Source organism: Aspergillus wentii (genome assembly GCF_001890725.1).
Source record: "Aspergillus wentii DTO 134E9 unplaced genomic scaffold ASPWEscaffold_4, whole genome shotgun sequence".
NCBI lineage: Eukaryota > Fungi > Ascomycota > Eurotiomycetes > Eurotiales > Aspergillaceae > Aspergillus > Aspergillus wentii.
The window spans coordinates 743,345-764,749 of record NW_024467835.1 but is presented as its reverse complement, the minus strand read 5'-3'; the positions used below and the strand labels follow the sequence as shown (position 1 = coordinate 764,749).

The following is a 21,405-nucleotide window of genomic DNA, read 5'->3' as shown; positions in this document are numbered from 1 at the left end:
ATCATTCTACGTACGCAAGTACAATTCTCGACTGCACGATCTTATCTGCAGCACACGATGCCTGCTAAGTTGCGACTCAGCAACCACGGCAACGGCATCGGCCTAATCCCCCGCGCCAGGAATATTACTCCCCAGGAGAAAATGGCAGCATGTGAAATGAGATTATGGCTAACGATGAGAAGGAGTCATGGAGGTAATTTTACAAAAAACAACCTGTTTGAGTATACAGTGTATATGGCATGCATATGTACAGCTACAGCATAGCGTTTATGAGATAATTTGATAGGTGTATAATTGAATTGAGCATTGCATTGCATCAGCTCTTTTTTTATTCTTTATATCATCACGTTAATAGACAATATCATAAGTCTATCTTATCATCTATCCCACCACCATACCATCATAATTTTTTTAAACATACAGAGAAATAGAATTAAAATCAAGTCTCCAGATTAATACTCCTTCCGAACCGCGCATACAACGCCACCTTCAACTGCTGCAATTCCTCTCTCAGCTCGCCCAACTTATCCTCCAACCCGGACACGTCCGAGTCAATCTGCTCTGTGGACGAGGAGAGCAGAGACTGGGCATTTTCCAGGGGGAGATGGAAGAAGGCGTCTCCGATTTTGTACCTGGACAATCATCAACATACTGCTCAATTTAGAAGGATAGAAAGACAGATTGAAACATACGGAACAAGCTCATCCTCATCAGCAAGCTCAAGTTCTGTTGAGATTTCCTCGAGATCTTCCTTGTCTTTCTGTTTGTTGTTAGCAACTACACCGCAATCATGATCATGATCATGAATAGGGGTTAGGAGATAGGGGCAAGATAGTACCTGCTTCCCCTTCAGCATCTCCTCCAGCATCGTCTCTCGCTGATGAAGACGACTGAATCTGTTAATCTTCTCCTGGTCCTCGCGACGGACTTCGTTTTCCTCCGTGCCGGCCGCGGAGACCTCGTCTTCTTTTGAGAGCTAGATTGATTGTTAGTCTAGCTCTTTTTTTCATGGATGGTCTAGTGCGGGGAGTGCAATTACCATGCGGTGCATCATTTTGGCGGTTTTATGTATGTATTAGGGTGAGAGGGGATAGAAGGTGTTGGGTGTTGGATATTGAAGCTGTTGGAGGTTTGCGTGTGTGGTGGTTGTGGTGGTCTGTGCGGGGCATTTGGTGGGATGGGATGGGGATTTGGGGACTTCGTTTTTAATCAGTTATCATTCTCTCTTTTTCATTCTTTTTATATATTATGTATTGCTTATTATACTATATATCTCCTTCTTTGGTTTATTTTATTTTCTTTTCTTTTCTTTTTATTTGGGGTGATTGATGAGGCTTTCGTTGAGATGCACCTGCTGGATGGCACCTTTGGATAGCTTCATCTTAGATAAACTAGGCAGAAAGATGACAGAAATAGCAATGCCCTCATACAGGCAGACATGAATGAGAGCAAGCAACAAAGAAACAGAGAATAGCTGATCCTCTGCTCGTGTCGGGTGACATCATCATCTTCCCTTCCTTGTCATCTGCTCTTCTCCGCATGGTCCAAGGATATTGCATCTACTTTTTTATCGATCTAGATATCTATAATACCTGTCCATTCTATCGTAATATCGTCATACTCGTCGTTAGTTTCATTATTATCTGTATAACTATTGTGTGCGACTCTTTTTGCCTCGAATCCGTATACCATCGGAGAAAAGAAACACCTCCGCAGCCACAGCAACCAACGCAGCTTCAGCTTGTTACACCGTCCTCGTCTTAGCCTGAGATTTTATCCATCGCTCACCGTCCCCAGGCTCGGTATACAGCATATTTATATCCTCATCAGGGCTTACCAACTATCGCCTATCTGATACGTCACCTGTATTACTTCTCCAACCCAGCTAGCTAGCTGATGAGCTACGCCGATCCATAAATCAAATCCCTTGACCAACACCAACACCTACACGGTCATCACGACTTATCCTCCACACACCTCCCATCCATCGCAAATACACACACATACGCAATGCGATTACAATCCAATCTCCTCCCCTCCGTTGTCCTCGGTTTCCTTCCCTCCCTGGTCTCCGCGACCGGCTTCGACTGCGCGCACATCAACGCCGACGGATTCAAATATGACCTCAGCCCCCTGGGCGGCGTGCATTCCGTCTACCATGCCGAGACTACAGAGCAGTTTGTCCAGAATACGACGTATGTGTTGAATATATGCAATATTCTGAAGGGGGCTGCGAATAGAGGGCGGCTGCAGTGTGGGACGTCGAAGAATAGTATGTCTATTTTTTTTTTTCTCTCTCTCTCTCTCTTGGGCTGCTTTTTTCTTGGGGAAGTAAGTTGGTGCAGTGATACTGACTGACGATAGTCTGCGGATTCCGATACACTACCTCCCTCGACCACACAGACGACCATGATACAGCGTTCCCCATCGCCGGACTGGACCACCTCGGCCACGGCACCAAAGACCCCGAAGTGACGCGGTTGAGGAAACTCGATTCCGCGCAGGACGGGCTCCTTGTCAAACTCTCTGGCGGCGAATACGTCGACGAAGAGAAGAAGAAGAAAGACGCCAGCGCGGTCATCGAGTTCAAGTGCGATCCCGACCGGTCGGGGTTGGAGGGTCTCGAGACGGCGGAGGATTTAGAGATGCGATTGCGCGCGAGGGCCGAATCGAATACGGGCATGGATATGCAGCAGAATAATGGAACAGGCGGCGATGGCGAGACGGTCGACCCCGCGAATACAAGTCTTCAGTTTAAGAGCTTCGGGCCCGGGGATGATAACTCATATGTGTTGAAACTCGACTGGAGGACCAAGTATGCGTGTGATGATTATCTCAAGGATAACCCGGGCGAGGCATCTTCTAATCACTGGGGATTCTTTACCTGGTTGATTATCATGTACGTCCCTTCTTCTTCTTCTTCTACTACACACAGACACCAGATGGAAAGCTAATGTTGTACAGCGTCTTCCTTTGCACCGCCGCCTACCTCATCTTTGGCTCCTGGCTCAACTACAACCGCTACGGGGCAAGGGGCTGGGACCTTCTTCCTCACGGCGATACCATCCAAGATATCCCGTATATCCTGTCCGATTGGTTCCGGAAGGTGGTCAATACGGTCCAAGGGACGGGATCGAGAGGGGGTTACAGTGCGGTGTAGGGTGACTGTCGACGAATGACGATCAGTTGGATGGATGGGAAGGATTGGATATGGATTATGCGTATGAATATGGAACATTGGATAGATGATATTGCTGGTTGGATAAGTTATGATTAAGTCGAAATGTATGCATTATGTTCCAAGTGTAAGTATCATCGTAAGGGTAAATTGATAATCGATAACTAACAATCTGGAGTATCCTAAACTAACAGTGTACAATCTCCCAACATTCATAAGAAGACAGGTAGCAAATATAACAACAATAGCAGCAAATAACAACAGCAAAGCACGATAAAGTTCAGCACAATAACCCACAGAAAGCACGACATCTCCGATCAGTGAGAAAAGGAGTGTAGCGGCCGGCAGATGGCGTCATCAGAACTAAGATCTCATCATCATCAGGTGCAAATCACGTTAAAGTAAGGAAAACCCCCCTCTCCCTCCCTCGCTCCTCCACTTGGTATTCTGTTGCCAGTTTCCCACTTTCCCTTCTCAATTCTCCTCCTTATTGTTTACATTCCCCGAGGTAGGTATTTCCACCCAAGGTCTACACCCGCATGGCGAATTGCTTCATGTAGAGGTAATCCGCCATGTTGTCGTCGACGGTCTTGCGGATGATGGCAGCGGCTTTCTCGCCGTATTTCTCTCGCCATTCTGCGTCGAACTGGGCTTCGGTTTTGACGGGGCGTTTCTGATTGATCAGGTTAGTTTCGTCTCACTGGAAAACAAGGGCAGGGCAGGATAGAATGATGCTAATACATACGTGTGTTCTAGCTACCAACCCCCTAGACTCGATGGCATCGTTGTGAAATCCCCTCCACTTCTCAAAGGCATCCCGGGCAACCTGGTGGTCTTCATCGGTATCCCAGTTCAACATGGCAGGGGTATACTCGAGGCCGACGCTGCGGCAGAAGGCCTCAATCATGGGTGCCGGCTTCTCGAGCATGTCGTCTGCGTCGACGACACAGATCTCAGCTCCGGACTCGTGCAGGGCCCCGTTGCCGTTCACCACGGGCTTGAGGCTGTCGTCGTCCTCGTCTTCGCGCGTGGCGACATGCGGGCCAATGAGACGCACATTGCGCAGGTGGTCAAACACCCGACGCACCTCGTCGTACCCGGCCTCGTTGGGATAATACTCATGGAACCCTGTCACCTCGTCCAGGGGAGGGATGGTACAACGGAAGTACGAGGGAACACTGAAGTGCGGGTCCCGGATGAGGAAGGCAAAATGGAACTGGGCCATGATTTCCGTGGGCATCACGGTGGGATTACCCGGTTCTGCCTCTGTGGCATACGGGTAGGGTTCCTGGTCCAGGCTTGCTGCTCCTACGGCTGTGGCATGGCCATTGCCCATGTGCTCTGCGCAGGAGTGACCGTGGTCATTCTCGGCCGCATGGCCGTTGGTGGTGGTAGTGCCATTGGTACCGTTCACGGTCGCAATATGGCCATTTGCCACCCCGTTCATCTCCTCCGCGTGGCCATTGGCCGAGCCGTTTGCTCCGTTGGTGATACCCTCAGTGCCTACGCCGCGCTTGATTCTGTTCAACGAAGGGGCGATGCTGGCGGGCTTGCCATCCGGAGGAAGGAGGTAGTGGATGATGTCTTTGATGAAGACTCTTTTGTTCTCATCCTGCTGACGGTAAGTTTATGAAGATGAGAGGTCGGTCAGAGTTTTCATGAGTGAAAAAAAGAAAGAAAAAAAAAAGGCCGGATAGGGACATATCTGCCCGCTATCCCATGTCCTTCATGCCACACCCTGCCTCTACATCATAGGACAATCGGGGCATTACGGAACGAAAAAGAAAAGGAAAAAGGAATGCGGGGAATGAGATTCGATGAAAGAAAAGATCGAACCTCTGAAGCTTCAAGGTCGATTCTATCGAGCACCGTCTTGAAGGTGGACTTGCTGAAGCCGCTATCCAGACGGGCCTGTTCGTCGTGTGCAAATCTAGCACTGAGCCTTTCCGGGCCGTAGTAAAAGGCATCCCCAAAGGGTTCGTGAATGCATCGGATATCAGTCCGACGAGTCATGAAGACCTATCAGATGTTAGATATCACCTAGAAATAAAGATAGAAAATGTAGGTGACGGCAAACTAACTCGTTCAAAAGCCGTAGAGCATGCTCTCGGATGGGTGACCACGAAGATCGGTTTCTGAGACATCTTGGAAACCTTGATCCTTCTTTCAGGATCGACAGAGGTTGAAGAAGTCAAGAAAGAAGAAGAACTATTGTCGACCAGGGAGTTTCACCACTGGAGGATAAGTTCCTTGCGTCTTACAGAAGACAGACGAAGGTGGCTTTAAGGGAAGATAAGAGTTTAAAAGAACCAGGGAAAGAAGAAGAATCTTTACTTTTCTTTCCCAAATGACACAAAGTCAGTTAGTAATGAAGAAGGAAGAAGAGGAAAGAAAAAAAAAAGAGGAGAAAAAAAGTGATGCTAAAGAGCCGGATTTATAGTGTGAGGATAGAGGATGACTGGATGAGGGGAACAAAAAGGCAACCGATAAGAGGCTCTCCCTTACACTTGCTATGAATGCTATAATAAACAAATACTATTATATTAATATTACCAACTACAACTACTAAAGAATAATTCTGCAAAAACAGTTTAAACACCAGGAACAGCTCAGATGATTGAGATCTACAGCCCCTCACAGCCCATCCAGCAGAGATTTCATGAGAAATTCCCAGTCACAGCGTGTTCTGCGGCAACCGTCCAAATGGATCAAATGTCGTGATTGCTCCCACGGGCCCTTTCAGCCCATCCAATAGGCAGCAGCTGGCTCAAGGGCTGGCCAGCACGAAGTGGATTATTCTAGTCCAGAGGAGGAGCAGAAAAGTGGGCATTTCCCGATGGTGACTGAGACTGTGTGCAACTGGAATAATATTTTATGGAATGGGAGAGGCATTTTCTTGCTGCTCGTGTATCCCTGTTTGCTGGTTCTTGACGTCATGATTCGTCGTCTAGACAGATATGCAGATAGCTGCATCGACAGAGTCGATATATAATAGTTATGCATAGAGGCAGAAGATGTAGGTCAATAGATATGGGAGAGGGTTCTCACATCGCAGGTGTACTTTGTATACTAGGTGTAGAGGTATCCATGTCGATGAAGATGAGATCCACATCACTAACAAAGGCTGCAACTGCGGCGTCGAAACTAGCCTTTTTAGCTCCTCGATCGATGGCTGAGAATTATCCTGGATTAATCTTTTAGGATTCAGTTTTCAGGGATGCTGGATAAATGGCTATATTCATACTCGTCCTATGCTGTATCACTCTGGCTGCTTATGTATGCATGCGTTGTCTACCCCGTATGGATGTCCCTTATCAGGCAAACAAAGCTTATATAACACACGCAATAGCACAGTAATGCAATGCAAAAATGTCTTATATATGCCATATAATCCCTCAATACCCAATATCCAAATAGATGGCCCAGAGTGCTCCGTATAGTGGTCTGATGGCGATGCGGGTCAACGGGCGGAACTCCTCAAACGGAAGAGCCCGAGACTCCATCGTGGCTGTCTGAGCGATATATTATATGTAATTATTAGGAATATTTATTAGTAGTCCCTTTCGCACGAGTGTATATAGTACTTTTGAACCCTATCCAAAGCCACGGCTTCGTATATCAACCTAGAGATAAAAATATCAACCTCGGGCGGGACGGAAAATGGACCCACTCGAGCCAATCGGAATTCGCGTATTAAGCCAATCAAGTACCCGTCACTAACGCACGTGATAGGTCATGTGATATCATCTGATATCACGTGGCTTTATATCGCCAGCCCTCTTCATCTTCTTCCACTCAGCTTCATCCAAGCTGAATGCCTGCTAGTACTTTGGCATCCCTGAATTCCCTGGATCTTCCCTGTTGATCTGATAAAATACGAACCCAGGAACCTTCTCTACGTTGATCTTCAATAACCTTGAGTAGCACCGCACTTGCCAAGGTCAACCATCGCCAGCCGCGGCAGGCTCGATATATACAAAAATTAACCGTAGTAGCACTCTCAAGTCTCGACTGGCGTGCTCTGGCCAAGACCTCGGCCATCCTTTAGATCCTTTGTAGTGTCGAATAACTCAAGATGAAGCGGATTTGATCGAGTCATCGAGTAGGCCGAATGCGGCGATATGCGGCAGAATCTAGACCGTCACCTGATCTCACCTGACATCATTGATTCACGTGATTTTATATTGACAGGCGGTGTAAACGGGCAGAATAGATATTCTAGAAGGCGGTGGAAGGCACTCGTTGCGTCATGCCGCTTCCCGCCGCTTCTCGATGCCCAACTCGGCCTGTCTATATCAACGCTTGCTTCACCTCTCGTTCCTGCATTTCATCTCATCTCATCTGCATATCATACCTCGACTCTTGGGGATCTCTCATCCTCTCCATCTACCTCCTCTACCTCTTTTCCTTTGTACACCTATCTAATATACAAGCGTCACCATGAACGGGGCTCAATTCACAGACAAAGCCAACAAGGCTTTGCTGGATTCCAGCTCTCTTGCCGAACAATATTCTCATTCTCAGATCCTCCCAATTCACCTCGCAGTCTCCCTTCTCAATCCTTCCCCAGATGAATCCAAAGACCAACAGACTGCCTTCCACCCCTCCCACGATGCCGCTTCTGCCCCGCTCTTCCGCCAGGTCGTCGAACGCGCCCACGGCGACGCTCAACTCCTCGACCGCTCTCTCATGAAACTACTAGTCCGTCTGCCCAGTCAGGATCCTCCACCGGAAACTGTTAGCGTTTCTCCTGCGCTGGCAAAGGTCATCCGTGCCTCTACCGAGTTGTCCAAAACCCAAAAAGATAGCTATGTCGCTATTGACCACCTGATCCTGGCGATGGCACAGGACTCTCAAGTCCAACGCGCATTGGCTGATGCCAACATCCCTAATGCCAAATTGATCGATAGTGCCGTCCAGCAGATCCGCGGGACAAGGCGCGTGGATTCCAAGACGGCAGATGCGGACAGCGAGAGCGAGAACCTTCAAAAATTCACCATCGATATGACTTCTTTGGCAAGAGAAGGAAAGATTGACCCTGTTATTGGTCGACAGGAGGAAATCCGTCGGGTCATCCGAATTCTTAGTCGACGTACCAAGAACAACCCGGTTCTCATCGGTGAGCCCGGTGTTGGTAAGACCACCATCGTCGAAGGTCTTGCCCGTCGAATTGTCGACGCCGATATTCCCGCCAACCTGGCGCAGTGCAAGCTGCTCTCGCTCGATGTCGGCTCTCTGGTTGCAGGAAGCAAGTACCGTGGAGAGTTCGAAGAGCGCATGAAGGGCGTGCTCAAGGAGATTGAAGACTCCAAAGAAACCATCGTCCTGTTCGTCGATGAGATTCACCTACTCATGGGCGCTGGTTCCAGTGGCGAGGGCGGCATGGATGCTGCTAACCTCCTGAAACCCATGTTGGCTCGAGGCCAGCTGCACTGTATTGGTGCTACCACGCTGGGTGAATACCGAAAATATATTGAAAAAGACCAGGCTTTCGAAAGAAGATTCCAGCAAGTCTTGGTCAAGGAGCCGACTCTCTCCGAGACCATTTCCATTCTTCGTGGTCTGAAGGAAAAGTACGAGGTGCATCACGGTGTCAACATCCTTGACGGTGCCATTGTTTCTGCTGCCACACTCGCCTCACGGTATCTTACCGCTCGTCGCCTACCCGATTCGGCGGTTGATCTGATCGATGAAGCCGCAGCGGCTGTGAGAGTCGAACGCGAGTCTGAACCAGAGGCCCTGGACACATTGGAGCGGAAGCTCCGTCAGCTCCAGATTGAAATCCACGCTCTGGAGCGTGAAAAGGATGATGCATCCAAGACCCGCCTGGAAGCTGCCAAGCAGGAAGCTGCCAATATTACGGAAGAACTTCGGCCTATCCGCGAGCAGTACGAAAGTGAGAAGCAGCGCAGCAAATCCATCCAGGACGCCAAGATCAAGCTCGACTCCCTCAGTGTCAAGAGAGACGAAGCGGAACGGTCTGGGGACACCCAGACTGCTGCAGACCTAGGGTACTACGCCATCCCGGAGACTAAGAACTTGATTGCAAGACTCGAGGCAGATCGGGCCAGGACTGATGCCGAGCGACGTGCTCGCCAGGGTAACGAAGCAGGGGAGGCCCTTCTCGCCGATGCGGTCGGTCCCGATCAGATTAATGAGATTGTCGCCCGATGGACCGGCATTCCAGTTACCAGACTCAAGACCACCGAGAAGGAGAAATTGCTGGACATGGAAAAGTCTCTGAGCAAGCTAGTCGTTGGCCAGAAGGAGGCGGTGACGTCTGTGTCAAATGCAATCCGGCTGCAGCGTTCCGGGCTCAGCAACCCCAACTCGCCTCCAAGCTTTCTCTTCTGTGGACCATCTGGTACTGGTAAGACTCTTCTGACCAAAGCACTTGCCGAGTTCCTCTTCGACGACCCCAAGGCTATGATCCGATTCGACATGTCAGAATACCAGGAACGGCACTCTCTGAGCCGAATGATCGGTGCTCCTCCAGGATATGTGGGACACGATGCAGGTGGTCAGCTGACGGAGAACCTCCGACGACGTCCATTCTCGATTCTCCTGTTTGATGAAGTTGAAAAGGCTGCCAAGGAGGTTCTCACCGTCCTCCTTCAATTGATGGACGATGGTCGTATCACCGATGGCCAAGGTCGAATCGTGGACGCCAGAAATTGCATCGTGGTGATGACATCAAACTTGGGTGCTGAGTATTTGGCTCGTCCGTCCACCAAGGACGGTCGTATTGAACCGCAGACGCGCGAGTTGGTCTTGGAGGCACTCCGCAACTACTTCTTGCCCGAGTTCCTGAACCGAATCTCAAGTGTCGTCATTTTCAACCGTCTGACGAGGAAGGAAATCCGCAAGATTGTGGATCTCCGTCTCAACGAAATCCAAAAACGCTTGGAGAACAATGGTCGCAATATCCAAATTGAGTGCTCGGATGAAGTCAAAGATTATCTCGGCCAATCTGGTTACTCGCCCGCCTACGGTGCTCGGCCTCTGGCCCGCATTATCGAGAAGGAGGTGCTCAACAAACTTGCAGTGCTGATTCTGCGCGGAAGCATTCTCGATGGTGAGATTGCTCGAGTGGAAATGAAAGATGGTCGCATTAGTGTGCTACCGAACCATGACATCCCTGCAGACGATGATGAAATAATGGATGATGAAGATGCAGCTTTGGAGTTGGAGGACGAAGACGGTGATATGGATCTGTATGAGTAAGACATGTGAATACGATGTGAATATGGGATTTATGATACACGATGTGGCGTTTTCTTTTCATTGCTTACTGTTAAAATAATTATGCATATCACTTTACTTTGAGTGTATCTAGTCAAATCAATGTTCATACCACTTTCTTTCACAAGCTTAAGTATGATCCAACTCGTAGAAATATATATGCGCTTTGGAACAACTCCCTTCAATCTGATCCAACTGTTAAAGACAGCATCATGCCATTCATAGACAGTCCATACACTTATACAAGTCTTAACATTACCAATATTTATATAAACCAACTACAGCCTATTCAAATTCTCCTCCCTCCACCACCTCGCAATCTCTCCCGTCTGACAAAACTCCACCTCATCCCCCCACCCCTTCAACCAAGTCAACAACCTCTCCACCATCCCAATAACATGCGCCATCCCACTCGTATCGGGATGCATCAGCACCGGAAAGATCGGATTCTCTTCATTCTCACGGATCCACAGGAATCGGTCGCGCCAGAGGTTCTCAATCACCCGGACGTCCGTGTACCCGTGTGAATTGTGCACGTGTGGGAGGTACTGCATCGGCGTCATGTCTTCCATGTACCAGTTGCAGGGGACGCAGACGAGGGGGCGTCGGTCGGGGGTTGTGGGGGATTGTTCGACGGGGTGCATCCAGGATGAGGCGGGGAGGGAGAAGTCGATTGGTTTTAGGGGGGGTCGGCGGGGGGCGAAGAAGGGGTGGCAGTCGTGGTCGGTTAGGGAGGCATCTGCGTATATATATTATTAGTAAATGTGGTATGGTATGTTATATGGGGAGGGGGTACCGTATTCAAAGCCAAATTCTTCGAGAAGATCGAGGGTTGATTCTCGGACTTGGTATAGGGGACCTCTGTATCCGACTGGTTTCTTGCCTGTCAGCTTGGTCGCAATGTCGATGCATTTGACGAGGACGTCTCGTTCTTGCTCGACGGTGAGCTGGTATGCCCCCTCATGCGCGTATCCATGTAGACCAATCTCACAGCCGGTGTCGACCACTTCGCGGACCTGTTCGGGGAAGCTTTCGGCAGAGTGGCCTGGGATGAACCAGGTGCAGCGATCGGCTAGATTGAGCTTCTTGAGCATGCGCACGAGTCGAGGGACGCCGACCTGGGCAGCGAAGAAACCGGCAGAGTAGTCTGCGAGTGTGTTGTCCGAGTGGTGGCCTGTTCCTAGCCAGCCGGACACTGCGTCTAGATCTACTGAGACTGCGATCCGGATCTTGTTTCGTTGGGGCTTTCCCAGAGATCGGGGGATGGACTGGATGGCTGTTTCTGTTTGTTTATCTGTGGTTGGTTTGGCTTCAGCCTCTCTCCAGATTAATCGGCCCTCCATGCCACCATCGACGCTGAGACATTGTCCTGATATATGTCCAGCCGCGCGGTGCGAGGCCAGGAACGCCATGGTGCGAGCCACATCTTCTGGTTTGGCGATTTTCTTCAACGGTACGCTGTCAACGTTAGTCATGCCTATACGAGAGTAGAGTTGACAAACATACGTGGCTTGAGCTTCAGCCCACATCTCCACCGGATCATCAAGCCTTCCTTTGATCAAGGATGTATCGACCCATCCCGGTGCGACGGCATTGATACGTGCCTTGCTATTCAAACGCACAATCTCATTCTTCACGCCCCGGATCAGCCCATACTGCAGACCAGCCTTGCCGGAGGCATACTCTGCATGACCCTCCTGGCCGAACTTGCCCGTCTCGCTACCCGTCACGACAATGGCTAGGTTATCTAACTCCCTACCCAGCGTCTGCTGCGAGGCTTTGGCTGCGCGTAGAAAGTGCTTGATGGTGAGGAACGTTCCGCGAACATTAACTTGATACGTCTTCTCCCATGTTTCCAAGGGCATATCCCAGATCGGGAAATCGTTGCTTTCATCGGTGATGCCGGCATTGGCGACGAGGATGTTCACAGGACCGAATCGCTTGGTGGCTTGTGCGAAGCCTGACTGGATGGACTCTTCATCTGAGATGTCGCCGGTTATGGTGTGGAACCGGGCGTATTGATCTCCATCAGCCTCTGCGAGCTGGAGGGGACGAAGATCAAGTGCAGTCACTTTGCATCCTTGCTCTACTCCGTGTTAGCTGTACTCCGCATACTCCGCATTGAAAAACAGAAGTAAATCAATACAATCTAACATTACATCTTACAACAGTAAAGATCAGCACCAACCTACCCAAAAACTCCCTCACAGCCGTCTCTCCAATCCCCCCCGCAGCACCAGTAACAAAGACATGAAGTCCTTGCAACCCCAAAAAGGAGGTCGAATCTGCACACATAGCAGGTTACCGGTGTCCTCGTGGCTAATAGTGCGACAATTTGCCGAAGACGACTCGAACCGAGAAAGCCGACTCCGAGCTCGGTTAAGAGTCGTACGCCTGTCAGGTTCGATAGTGGCCGATCCGTGAAGATCTTGGCGATTCGTTTGGGTTTCCTGATTCAATCTGACTATTTGAGAGTCAGGAGGATGTCGATGCTTTCAACAGTCGTATATCAATCGATAGTCAAGTTAGTTGTTGTTGACTACTGCAGAGTAAATAGTATTCAGTTAGTATCAGCATAGCTTAGCTTAACACCGGAATCCACTTACTCATATAATGACAGATGACGTCGATCGAACCCTTTTCAGTTTTCACCCTGTTCCTGAAGGTCTGAGGGCGTGCAAGGATCACTTTGTGACTTGATCTCGTGCCGGCGAGTCTGTGCGGGTTGGGTGTCAGACTCACAGAGCTTAAGTAGGACCTTGCAGCTCGTATTCTGCAGATGCAGGTGCGGCTATTGAGGATGAGGTGAGATGATGGTCGACTATTGAAGTCTGGTCGTGGTCAAGACGCAAGACGCAGAGTGTTTGACCTTGACCTCGTGGTGTTGACGCGGGGAAGTCACGTGTAGTATGCCTACGAGCATTGTAACTGACTGAATAGAATGAGATAGAATATATTCTAGAATATGATGATATGATAAGAACAGGTATTCATAAATATAATCCGAATAATGCAATGCATAAGACAGCCAACCAAACACCCGTTCAAGACTCATTTTTGAAGCCAATGCAGGGATTCTTCTCCAAGAATGAATCATGGAGAGCATATCATAGAGACGAACTAACTAACATGCATCGGACATTCCTTTTTTGGCCACGTGTTTCGTCTCCATCTGTATTACTATGTATCAAGGCCCCTCTACGGAGTGCCTAACTAGTAGCTAGAGTAACTGAACTACTCTAAGTAGCATCACTAATACTCTGAATATGAACTCATACCCCATAGGAATACTACTCCATTGTTCACCGCACAGTATGTCCTCCGTACAGAACACCCCGATACCGCAACGATCAGCGCATCTGACGTTGACAGTCCCACCAATCCAGCCATCGCAGCCCAATAGCCCAAACGGCCAGAAATGCCCTCAGCCAATCACATTTAACACATCACCCGATACCAAGCGGGAGAAATAGACGAGAAAAAGGTTATTTGATAGACTTTGAGACAATTCATCGGAGGCTGGCCGGAAGTTTATGTGACTTACTTTGATACTACCTGACAAAGTAGTGCTCTACGAGAATCCTACTGCGGTGTACAGTACATGTGTAGGACTCTAGATGGGGTGGCAAGTACTCCATAATCCATAACCCCGCTTGAAGATCAGAGGGTCAATGGAGTTCTCCCTACTCCGTACTCCGTACTCCATCTGGTGTCCATTAGCTGGTTGTTGGAGAAAGGAGTAGGTAATGAGAATTGGAGAGCACGAACCAGGAAACATCTCATGAGGATAAGCAGCAGCAACTGCGGAACCAGATCAATACATCCTGTTGAATGCGATATCACTGGCCGGGCAGTGCCGTGGGGAGGATTTTTGCTATTGGTGGATGGGATTGTGGTGGGATAAAAGGCGGATCTGGGCATTTGATTCGATCTGAGATAACAAAAATAAAAAAATCATTAATTAATAAAGTTTGCCACATCCGCTAATTGGCCTCGTCCAAGCTTGGCTTTAACCGGAGTCCGTCGGGTGTTACTTGCTGTTTTGATATACTTATATTTTTATTATAGATATCTGTTACGATGTAGTGTAGTTATACTGTAGAATATCTATCAAATAGCATAACATCATTTTCAAATAAGAAGAAGAATAATGTACCCCATGAAACCGGGAAAACATCGGTTCCCACTCGCCCAAATGACAGGATCGGCAGTGTCCCACACACGTGACGCAACACCGGGAGATCTGCGGGCAAACAAAAGAAAAAAACTCGCCAGTCCTCGGTAAAATAATAATAATTATCAATAAGCAGATTAATAATTATTATTTAGTGTTAAGGTATTGTCTCAAGGTACTCAATACTCAGTCTTATGCACGCAGAGTAGATGCATGCAAGCTTGCGAAACTAGAAAAAACTGGTAATTGTGATTATGATGATCTTGTGATAGAGCCGTGGTTCGGAATGGACCTCGTTTCTGGAAGTATTCCGTAGTTTGACACGCGAATAGTCTCATCTTGTTCCGTGGTTGTGGTTATTGGGGATTGCTGTTTTCTTCGTTTATCCGGAGGATTTGCATATCCGTTTTTCACTGATCGTATGATCAAGTATGGAGTAGCTCAGTGGTCATGTAGCATTCGTCAACAATTATATACAAGAAGTAATAATATCAGGTCTAGACTAGGGATTAATCATTATATCATCAAGCACAATACCTCCCTTATCCAATCCGTTCTATAGTCCACAAAGCATAAAAGATAAAATATAGAAAGAAAGATAGTGGATCATGGTTCCGGTTGCCCCTCCTTGGACTGCCTGGATTCCCAATATTCAGGCGGATGCGACTGGCGCTCCACCGTCACCGTCACGTCCTGTCGGATGCGTAGGGCTCGTGCAGATCCATCGTCACTGATATCATTCTCGTGACTCTGCTGCAGGCTGAGGTCCGAGACTGCTTTGTGCGGCGTCACCGTGACGCTCCGGTTATAGTCGTGCATGCTAAAGTCGCCCGTCGGAGGTCCGTAGTGTCGCAGTCCCGAGCCCCCCTTGCTCGTCCAGGGTCCCGACCGGTATCGATCGGTGGCTCGTCGGGATCCGCCGGTCCAGCTCTTGAGGGCGGGGAAGACATCGCGGAGAAGAGACCAAACGAGCGGGAGGTTGGTGACGAGGATGGCGACGGTGGCTTCGCGGAAGTACCAGTTCATGTAGATGTAGGAGATGAGTTTGGGGACGAGACAGTAGACTTTGGTGAGGATGGCGGCGACGATGACGAAGATGCCCATGCCGAAGAGGACGAGGAGGATGAGTTTCTGCTTGAGGGGCACGCGGACTTGCACGAGGAGAGGGATGGCGATGACCAGCATGAGAATGTCGGCGGAGATGGAGATGCAGCCTTGGACGATTTCGTAGTATTGGTAGGAGGAGCATTGGTCTGATGGTCAGTCTTAACCTGGTTATGGGTTATGAAAGGACTTACAGTTAGGCGTAGGAACAGCCCAGTAGTTCGTCAGAGGCCGACAGATGAGGAAAAGAGACAGCTCGACTGCCACAAAGCCAACACCGACATAGACGGCGACGTAGTTGATCCATCGTCGTTGGCGCAGCCCTTCAGTGATACGGGCATAGATGACCAACATGCAGGCCTTTAATCCCCAGATGGTCAAGACAAACGAGTGTTCAGACACAAAAACCCATTTGCTGCCCTTGATTCGTTCCGCTTTGTCGCTGGGCGTCATGCGGAGAATATCATCTTCGTCCATCAAATTCGACCCTCCACCAGAGACGACTTGGTTGAGGGCGACACAGAGCATGGTATACCAGATGACCGAAAAGACCATGAGATAGTCATCCGTTTGGAGGTTGCGGATACCTAACCTGCGTATCCGTGCGGTGCTAAAGAGTCAGTACCCCCATCACCATGTAGTACAACCGAGATAGACTTACAATCGCAAAGCAACCCCCAGAAGACCGACAGCGTAGAGAACCCATGTTTCCCGTGCGAAACTATTCGCAAACGCAGGCGTGAGACCAGACATCTTGTCGGATTTCAACCTGCAGCATTGACAGAGGGGTTAGAAGGAGAACATGCGAGCAGATGCCAGGATGAGAGATATTATAAGAGGAACCAACATGATGAGAGTAAGATTAATCCGTTAGACTTTGAGCAATCGGCACACACGCCGGGACACGTATTGACCTCCACGACAGGGAAGAGAGGGATGATCGGTGGAAAAATCATACGTAGATGGAGAGATACAGAGAGAGATACAGCGAGGATAGAGAGAAGATACAGCAAATCCCGCAGAGAAAGCAACCATGGCTCCAGAGCCCATCATTACTAGTTCCTACTACGACCAGAAAGGCAATAGACTTTGCAGGCCGCATTCACTTTGGCTGTCCTTGGAACCGCCCAAAGTCAACCGTCACTGGCTGTTCGCAACAGTAATTTAGCGTATTGCCCTGTGCCTGGGAGTTAATACGGCCTGACACAAACTGTAAAAACCGCCACGCCGTCTGGCTTTCAGGCGAGGTGGGGGGGAATTCTCCAAATGCGGTCTAGCCGGCTGTACTCCACCTCCCCCTCCTTGTGTTAGCGCCAAACCTTGTTCTTTTTTCTTTTTTCTTTTTTCTTTTTTAATTTCTTTTCTTTTTCCATTTTACTTTTTTCTATTCTTTTCTCTCTTTCTACATAATATTATCGACACTACATCTTACTACCATGGAATCAGTAAGCGGAAGAGTCGGCCCAGGGAACAAATTCAATAGTCTGGAGTGTCGATCAACCACAAGCGAAGCAATTCTGGTACTTGCCAGGACAAAGTGGAATTGGAGAGGCCCACAGGAGATCTCATCAACGCCAGCCATGCCAACCATGGAGTACGGACGATGATAGGAAGACGCACTCCTGGCTAAGTCTTTAGCCCACTTGACTCGCTACCCAGTCACACTTCAATATGCGAGTAAGAAATTTAGCATCAGCAGGGTTTCTCTCAGCTACGCCTTACCATGTATGTAGTCAACCACGAGAGTATATCCCTGCTCGTACGTCCGAGAATCCCTGTCTAGAGCGTCTGATTCGTCCACAGCTGCTGGTGCTCCGTCCCTGCAGGTTTGGTGACCCAGTGCTTTGGGTTTTTGGGCCGGCTGCTCCGTGCAATAATCTCTCATACAAATAGCGACGGCCGGTGGATTATACGCACAGCCTTCTGTTTGCTGTCTGTGGATGATTATTACTATGATCTCATTGGTATTCAATGCTATGTGTACCTGCCTATCTGTAGACTGTAAATATACGCGTAAGCATAATCTATCAATCTTGGAAGCAATCTAGATGCGAAATGACTGGAGCAGCCCTATCACCCTTAATAACACCAAAATAAAACCCTGTCATCCCATACCACCATTGACCATATAAAATTGAGTCCAGATCGGATATCCACCGATCATGGCGAGCTGGAAACCACTGATAAACTTCACGCCGTCTGCCGTCTAGTGCGGCCAGAAGTGTCTCACCGTATCCTTATTCCATAAACATATGAACATAGCCTCAGTCCCTGGCCAGTCAATCTATTTTATGGTCAACTGTTTCACATTCCCTAGTCCCGTTCTCCTGTTCTGGTATGTGGTGTGCCTGAGGTGTACTTTTGGCTAGAACCTTCGGAATCTCCGAACATCCCTGTCTGCTTTGCGGTTACAGCCGTTGCCGCAGCAGATGCATACGGAGTATATTAGTAGTCCCAGTAGTAGTCCTAGCAATAGGAATAATACTAGTAGTAATAGTATTGTATAATGTTAGTAATCCTGGTTCATGATAAGACAAGGTTATTGTAGTATGGATTGGTCTGGCTTATTCATATAACCTATCAGATACGACGAGAGTCAGTAGTCTACCGCTCAAGTGAAACCGTGACAATCATAAGTAAGACATTATTAGTGCATATCTAACTTATTATGAACTGGGATGATTAATGCACTTATCATATGACTATCAGTAGACCTAAGTCCTTACAGTATGCACATACCACGTGATTGACAGACTGTCGTACTGCAAGGGATACTCTATACAATCTAGGTAATATGATTCTTCAGAAAGAAATACTAATAGCATGTAAGGATACGATAGATAGACAAAGATAGCAAATAGATCAGAGGGTCCGCCGATAACTCTAAATTCTCTTATTTGCCCTTCCACTCCTCCTAATCCGCATGATAACATCTTCGACGCTCCCTGCATGGAATACTGAATTCTATCTGCTCAAGCTCCCTCTTTTGGTAAAGGCTGGTGTGCACATCTCCGCGTTCCCTTGCAAAGCTGATCGACTGGGAGGTTTGGTTGCGTTGGCCTGTCCAGGTGGACCAACCAGCGTGGTCTCCGGACCCACCGGCAAGCATTTGGCCACCAGTCGTGATGAAAGGCAGTCTGTGGTTGGCTGCAGATGGAAATAAAGTGGACAGGTTTCCCCACTTGGAGCCGGGAAAAGATTGGTTAGCGTGGGGCTAGCGTGGCTTAGCGTTGTTGGAAAACGGACGGAGGGGGAAGGAACAGAAGAAGAGCGTCGCTCCTGCCTGCTGTATAATAAACTCTGGCCTCCAACTTCTTTTTTTTTTCTCTCCTTTTTTCTCTCCGTCTTTCAGGCTGTTTGGGAATCTCTTCTCTGCCATGCTTGACCCTCGCTGTTGATTCTTGATTCCATCTCGCTATACTCTCCCGTGTCGCTCATTACCGGTGATTTTCATTCCAGAGTGCCACACTTGGATCCTTAATCGATCGCTTCGCTCCGGGTATTTATATACGACTTCACTTCACTTCTCGCCTCTCTCGACTACTTCCCACCGTTTATTGCAGACTAGGTCTGCCCATTCGATATGGCTAAAGAATCCTATCCCGACAAGTCGGCCGCCCTCGAATCCGCCACCGAGGACAAGGCTCAGGGGGAGTTGATCAACGCATCCGGTCATCGCCAGGAAGTCGAACGGAATTTCAGCTTGCTCAGTATTTGCGCCGTCGCCGTCACGACCGGAAACACCTGGATCGCTCAGGGAGGCAGTGTGACCACTGCTTTGAGTAATGGAGGTCCTTCGGGTGTCATTTATGAATTGTATGTCGACATGGCTCTCTGATATCAACTCTCTAACATGACGCAGTATTGCGGTTTCGGTTTGCTACTGGCTGGTTGCTGCATCCATTGCGGAACTGGCGTCGGGAATGCCCTCGGCCAGTGGTGTCTACCACTGGGCTTCCATCACGGCGGGAAAATATGGCCGTGTCTGTGGTTTCTTTGCGGGTTTCTGGAACTGTCTGGCGTGGATCTTGGGTGCTGCGTCCATGTCTGCCATCTTGGGTCAGCAGACTGTCTCCATGTACGCCCTCATGCATCCCGGCTTCGTCCCCCAGTCGTGGCACGTCTTCGTCAGCTTCATCATTTGCACCTGGTTGTGCTGCTGCATCGTCCTCTTCATGAACAAGTTCCTTCCGTATGTCGGTAACCTTGGAATGATCCTCATTCTGGGTGGTGTGTTTGTCACCATTATCGTCTGTGCTGTCATGCCGCATGTCAATGATCTCCCCTATGCCTCCGACTCGGATGTCTGGCGCACCTGGCAGAATGACACCGGATACTCCAGCAATGGCTTCGTCTTTGTGGCTGGAATGCTCAACGGCGCTTACAGTGTTGGCACCCCTGACTGCTCGTCCCATCTTGCCGAGGAAATCCCCAAGTAGGTTTCATCTCACGTACCCAACCTCCCTGTACTAACAAGACCAGACCCAGCAGAAACATTCCCAAGGCCGTCCTGGCTCAGATGGGAGTCGGATTCATCACTGGTATCCTTTACATGATCGCCATCTTCTACGCCATCCGGGATCTCGACGCAGTCAACACAAGTGTCTACGGCTTCCCTCTTGCCGAAATCTACCGCCAGGCCACCGGATCTAGAGGCGGAGCTGTCGGTTTGCTCATCGTCGCCTTCTTGCCCACTGTCATCACCTGTGCCGGTTGCTACATCACCGCCGGCCGTACTCTCTGGACCATCTCTCGTGACGGAGCGACTCCTTTCCCCAACTGGCTCGGACGCATCAACAGCCGCATGCACAACCCATTCAACGCCACTCTCGTCTGCGGCGTCATCATCACCATCCTGGCCTGTATCTACGTCGGCTCCACCACCGCCTTCAACGCCTTCATCGGCTGTTTCGTGCAGCTGTCCAGTCTTTCCTACTTCGCCGCTATCCTCCCCCACGTCCTGACTCGTCGCTCGAGCTTCACCCCCGGCTTCTTTTTCATGAAGGGTCCTATCGGTTATATCGTCAACATCCTCGCCTGCATTTACATCATCGCATTCGTCGTCATCTTCTGCTTCCCTTTCGCCCTGCCCACCAATGCTGCCGATATGAACTACGCTAGTTTGATGACGGGAGGACTGTCCATCTTCGTTGGTATCTGGTGGCTCTTCCGCATGGGTTCCTACGAGGGCCCTCAGAACATTCCCCTGACCGACAGGGCTGTTCTGGACGACGCAAAATAATATTTTCCATCTTTTTATCTTTATTATACCTTTTCATGTTTCTTTCTTTTGTTCCCCTAACGAAAATCGGGGGCTTCACATACATACTTCATTTCTGAAGTTGATGAACGACTTTGCAACTTTCACTATTTTCGAACATTTATACACCATGACACGTTGGATATATGGACGATCTTTTGTATTTATAATTCTCATGGCCGGTCTTTCTACTGACAAGCTAAAAATAATGTTTCAACTTGATGATTACTTCAACTATACTATCATAAACTACCTGCACATGCTATTATCATGAAACTAAGATCTAATCAAGATCGCCATAGTAAAACCTATTCAAATTGCCGTCGAATTTAGTATACATCAAAGTCAATATATGTATGTACCGACTACATGTCAGTTATACCGCCTCGGACCATATTTAGTGGTTATATTCCTACACCTGCACACTGATATTGCTAGAAAGCTTTT

General features: G+C 48.9%; 7 protein-coding genes across 7 annotated transcripts; 3 read left to right on the top strand and 4 right to left on the bottom strand.

Moving 5' to 3' along the window:
- Positions 1 to 288: 288 nt before the first annotated feature.
- Positions 289 to 1,359, bottom strand: ASPWEDRAFT_40035 (tubulin-binding prefolding complex subunit GIM3). The gene is made up of 4 exons (XM_040835230.1): positions 1,040 to 1,359; positions 839 to 976; positions 693 to 760; positions 289 to 632 (listed from the first exon to the last, which is right to left on the bottom strand). The coding sequence occupies exons 1-4, from the start codon at positions 1,052 to 1,054 to the stop codon at positions 440 to 442; spliced, it is 414 nt and encodes a 137-aa protein (XP_040688591.1). The 5' UTR covers positions 1,055 to 1,359; the 3' UTR covers positions 289 to 439.
- A 651-nt stretch (positions 1,360 to 2,010) lies between these two features.
- Positions 2,011 to 3,160, top strand: ASPWEDRAFT_51149 (autophagy-related protein 27; the record flags this gene model as incomplete). Its single annotated transcript, XM_040837555.1, has 3 exons — positions 2,011 to 2,272; positions 2,365 to 2,899; positions 2,965 to 3,160. 3 exons carry the CDS (start codon positions 2,011 to 2,013, stop codon positions 3,158 to 3,160), a joined length of 993 nt encoding a protein of 330 aa, XP_040688590.1.
- A 547-nt stretch (positions 3,161 to 3,707) lies between these two features.
- ASPWEDRAFT_111296 (uncharacterized protein) lies at positions 3,708 to 5,322 on the bottom strand (the record flags this gene model as incomplete). The annotated part of the gene is made up of 5 exons (XM_040828237.1): positions 3,708 to 3,851; positions 3,924 to 4,486; positions 4,586 to 4,790; positions 5,015 to 5,197; positions 5,260 to 5,322. 5 exons carry the CDS (start codon positions 5,320 to 5,322, stop codon positions 3,708 to 3,710), a joined length of 1,158 nt encoding a protein of 385 aa, XP_040688589.1.
- A 2,296-nt stretch (positions 5,323 to 7,618) lies between these two features.
- ASPWEDRAFT_109613 (ATP-dependent Clp protease ATP-binding subunit) lies at positions 7,619 to 10,402 on the top strand (the record flags this gene model as incomplete). Its single annotated transcript, XM_040828099.1, has 1 exon — positions 7,619 to 10,402. One exon carries the CDS (start codon positions 7,619 to 7,621, stop codon positions 10,400 to 10,402), a length of 2,784 nt encoding a protein of 927 aa, XP_040688588.1.
- Positions 10,403 to 10,550: 148 nt separating this feature from the next.
- ASPWEDRAFT_483251 (SDR family oxidoreductase/polysaccharide deacetylase family protein) lies at positions 10,551 to 12,978 on the bottom strand. The gene is made up of 4 exons (XM_040837092.1): positions 12,613 to 12,978; positions 11,927 to 12,506; positions 11,217 to 11,878; positions 10,551 to 11,159 (listed from the first exon to the last, which is right to left on the bottom strand). The coding sequence occupies exons 1-4, from the start codon at positions 12,713 to 12,715 to the stop codon at positions 10,699 to 10,701; spliced, it is 1,806 nt and encodes a 601-aa protein (XP_040688587.1). The 5' UTR covers positions 12,716 to 12,978; the 3' UTR covers positions 10,551 to 10,698.
- A 2,049-nt stretch (positions 12,979 to 15,027) lies between these two features.
- Positions 15,028 to 16,673, bottom strand: ASPWEDRAFT_68349 (uncharacterized protein). The gene is made up of 4 exons (XM_040838964.1): positions 16,546 to 16,673; positions 16,360 to 16,467; positions 15,893 to 16,308; positions 15,028 to 15,847 (listed from the first exon to the last, which is right to left on the bottom strand). Coding segments are annotated over exons 1-4 (1,173 nt in total). The 5' UTR covers positions 16,548 to 16,673; the 3' UTR covers positions 15,028 to 15,200.
- A 2,608-nt stretch (positions 16,674 to 19,281) lies between these two features.
- On the top strand, positions 19,282 to 20,940 carry ASPWEDRAFT_171741 (putative choline transport protein; the record flags this gene model as incomplete). Its single annotated transcript, XM_040830828.1, has 3 exons — positions 19,282 to 19,514; positions 19,561 to 20,133; positions 20,181 to 20,940. The coding sequence occupies 3 exons, from the start codon at positions 19,282 to 19,284 to the stop codon at positions 20,938 to 20,940; spliced, it is 1,566 nt and encodes a 521-aa protein (XP_040688585.1).
- Positions 20,941 to 21,405: the final 465 nt, after the last annotated feature.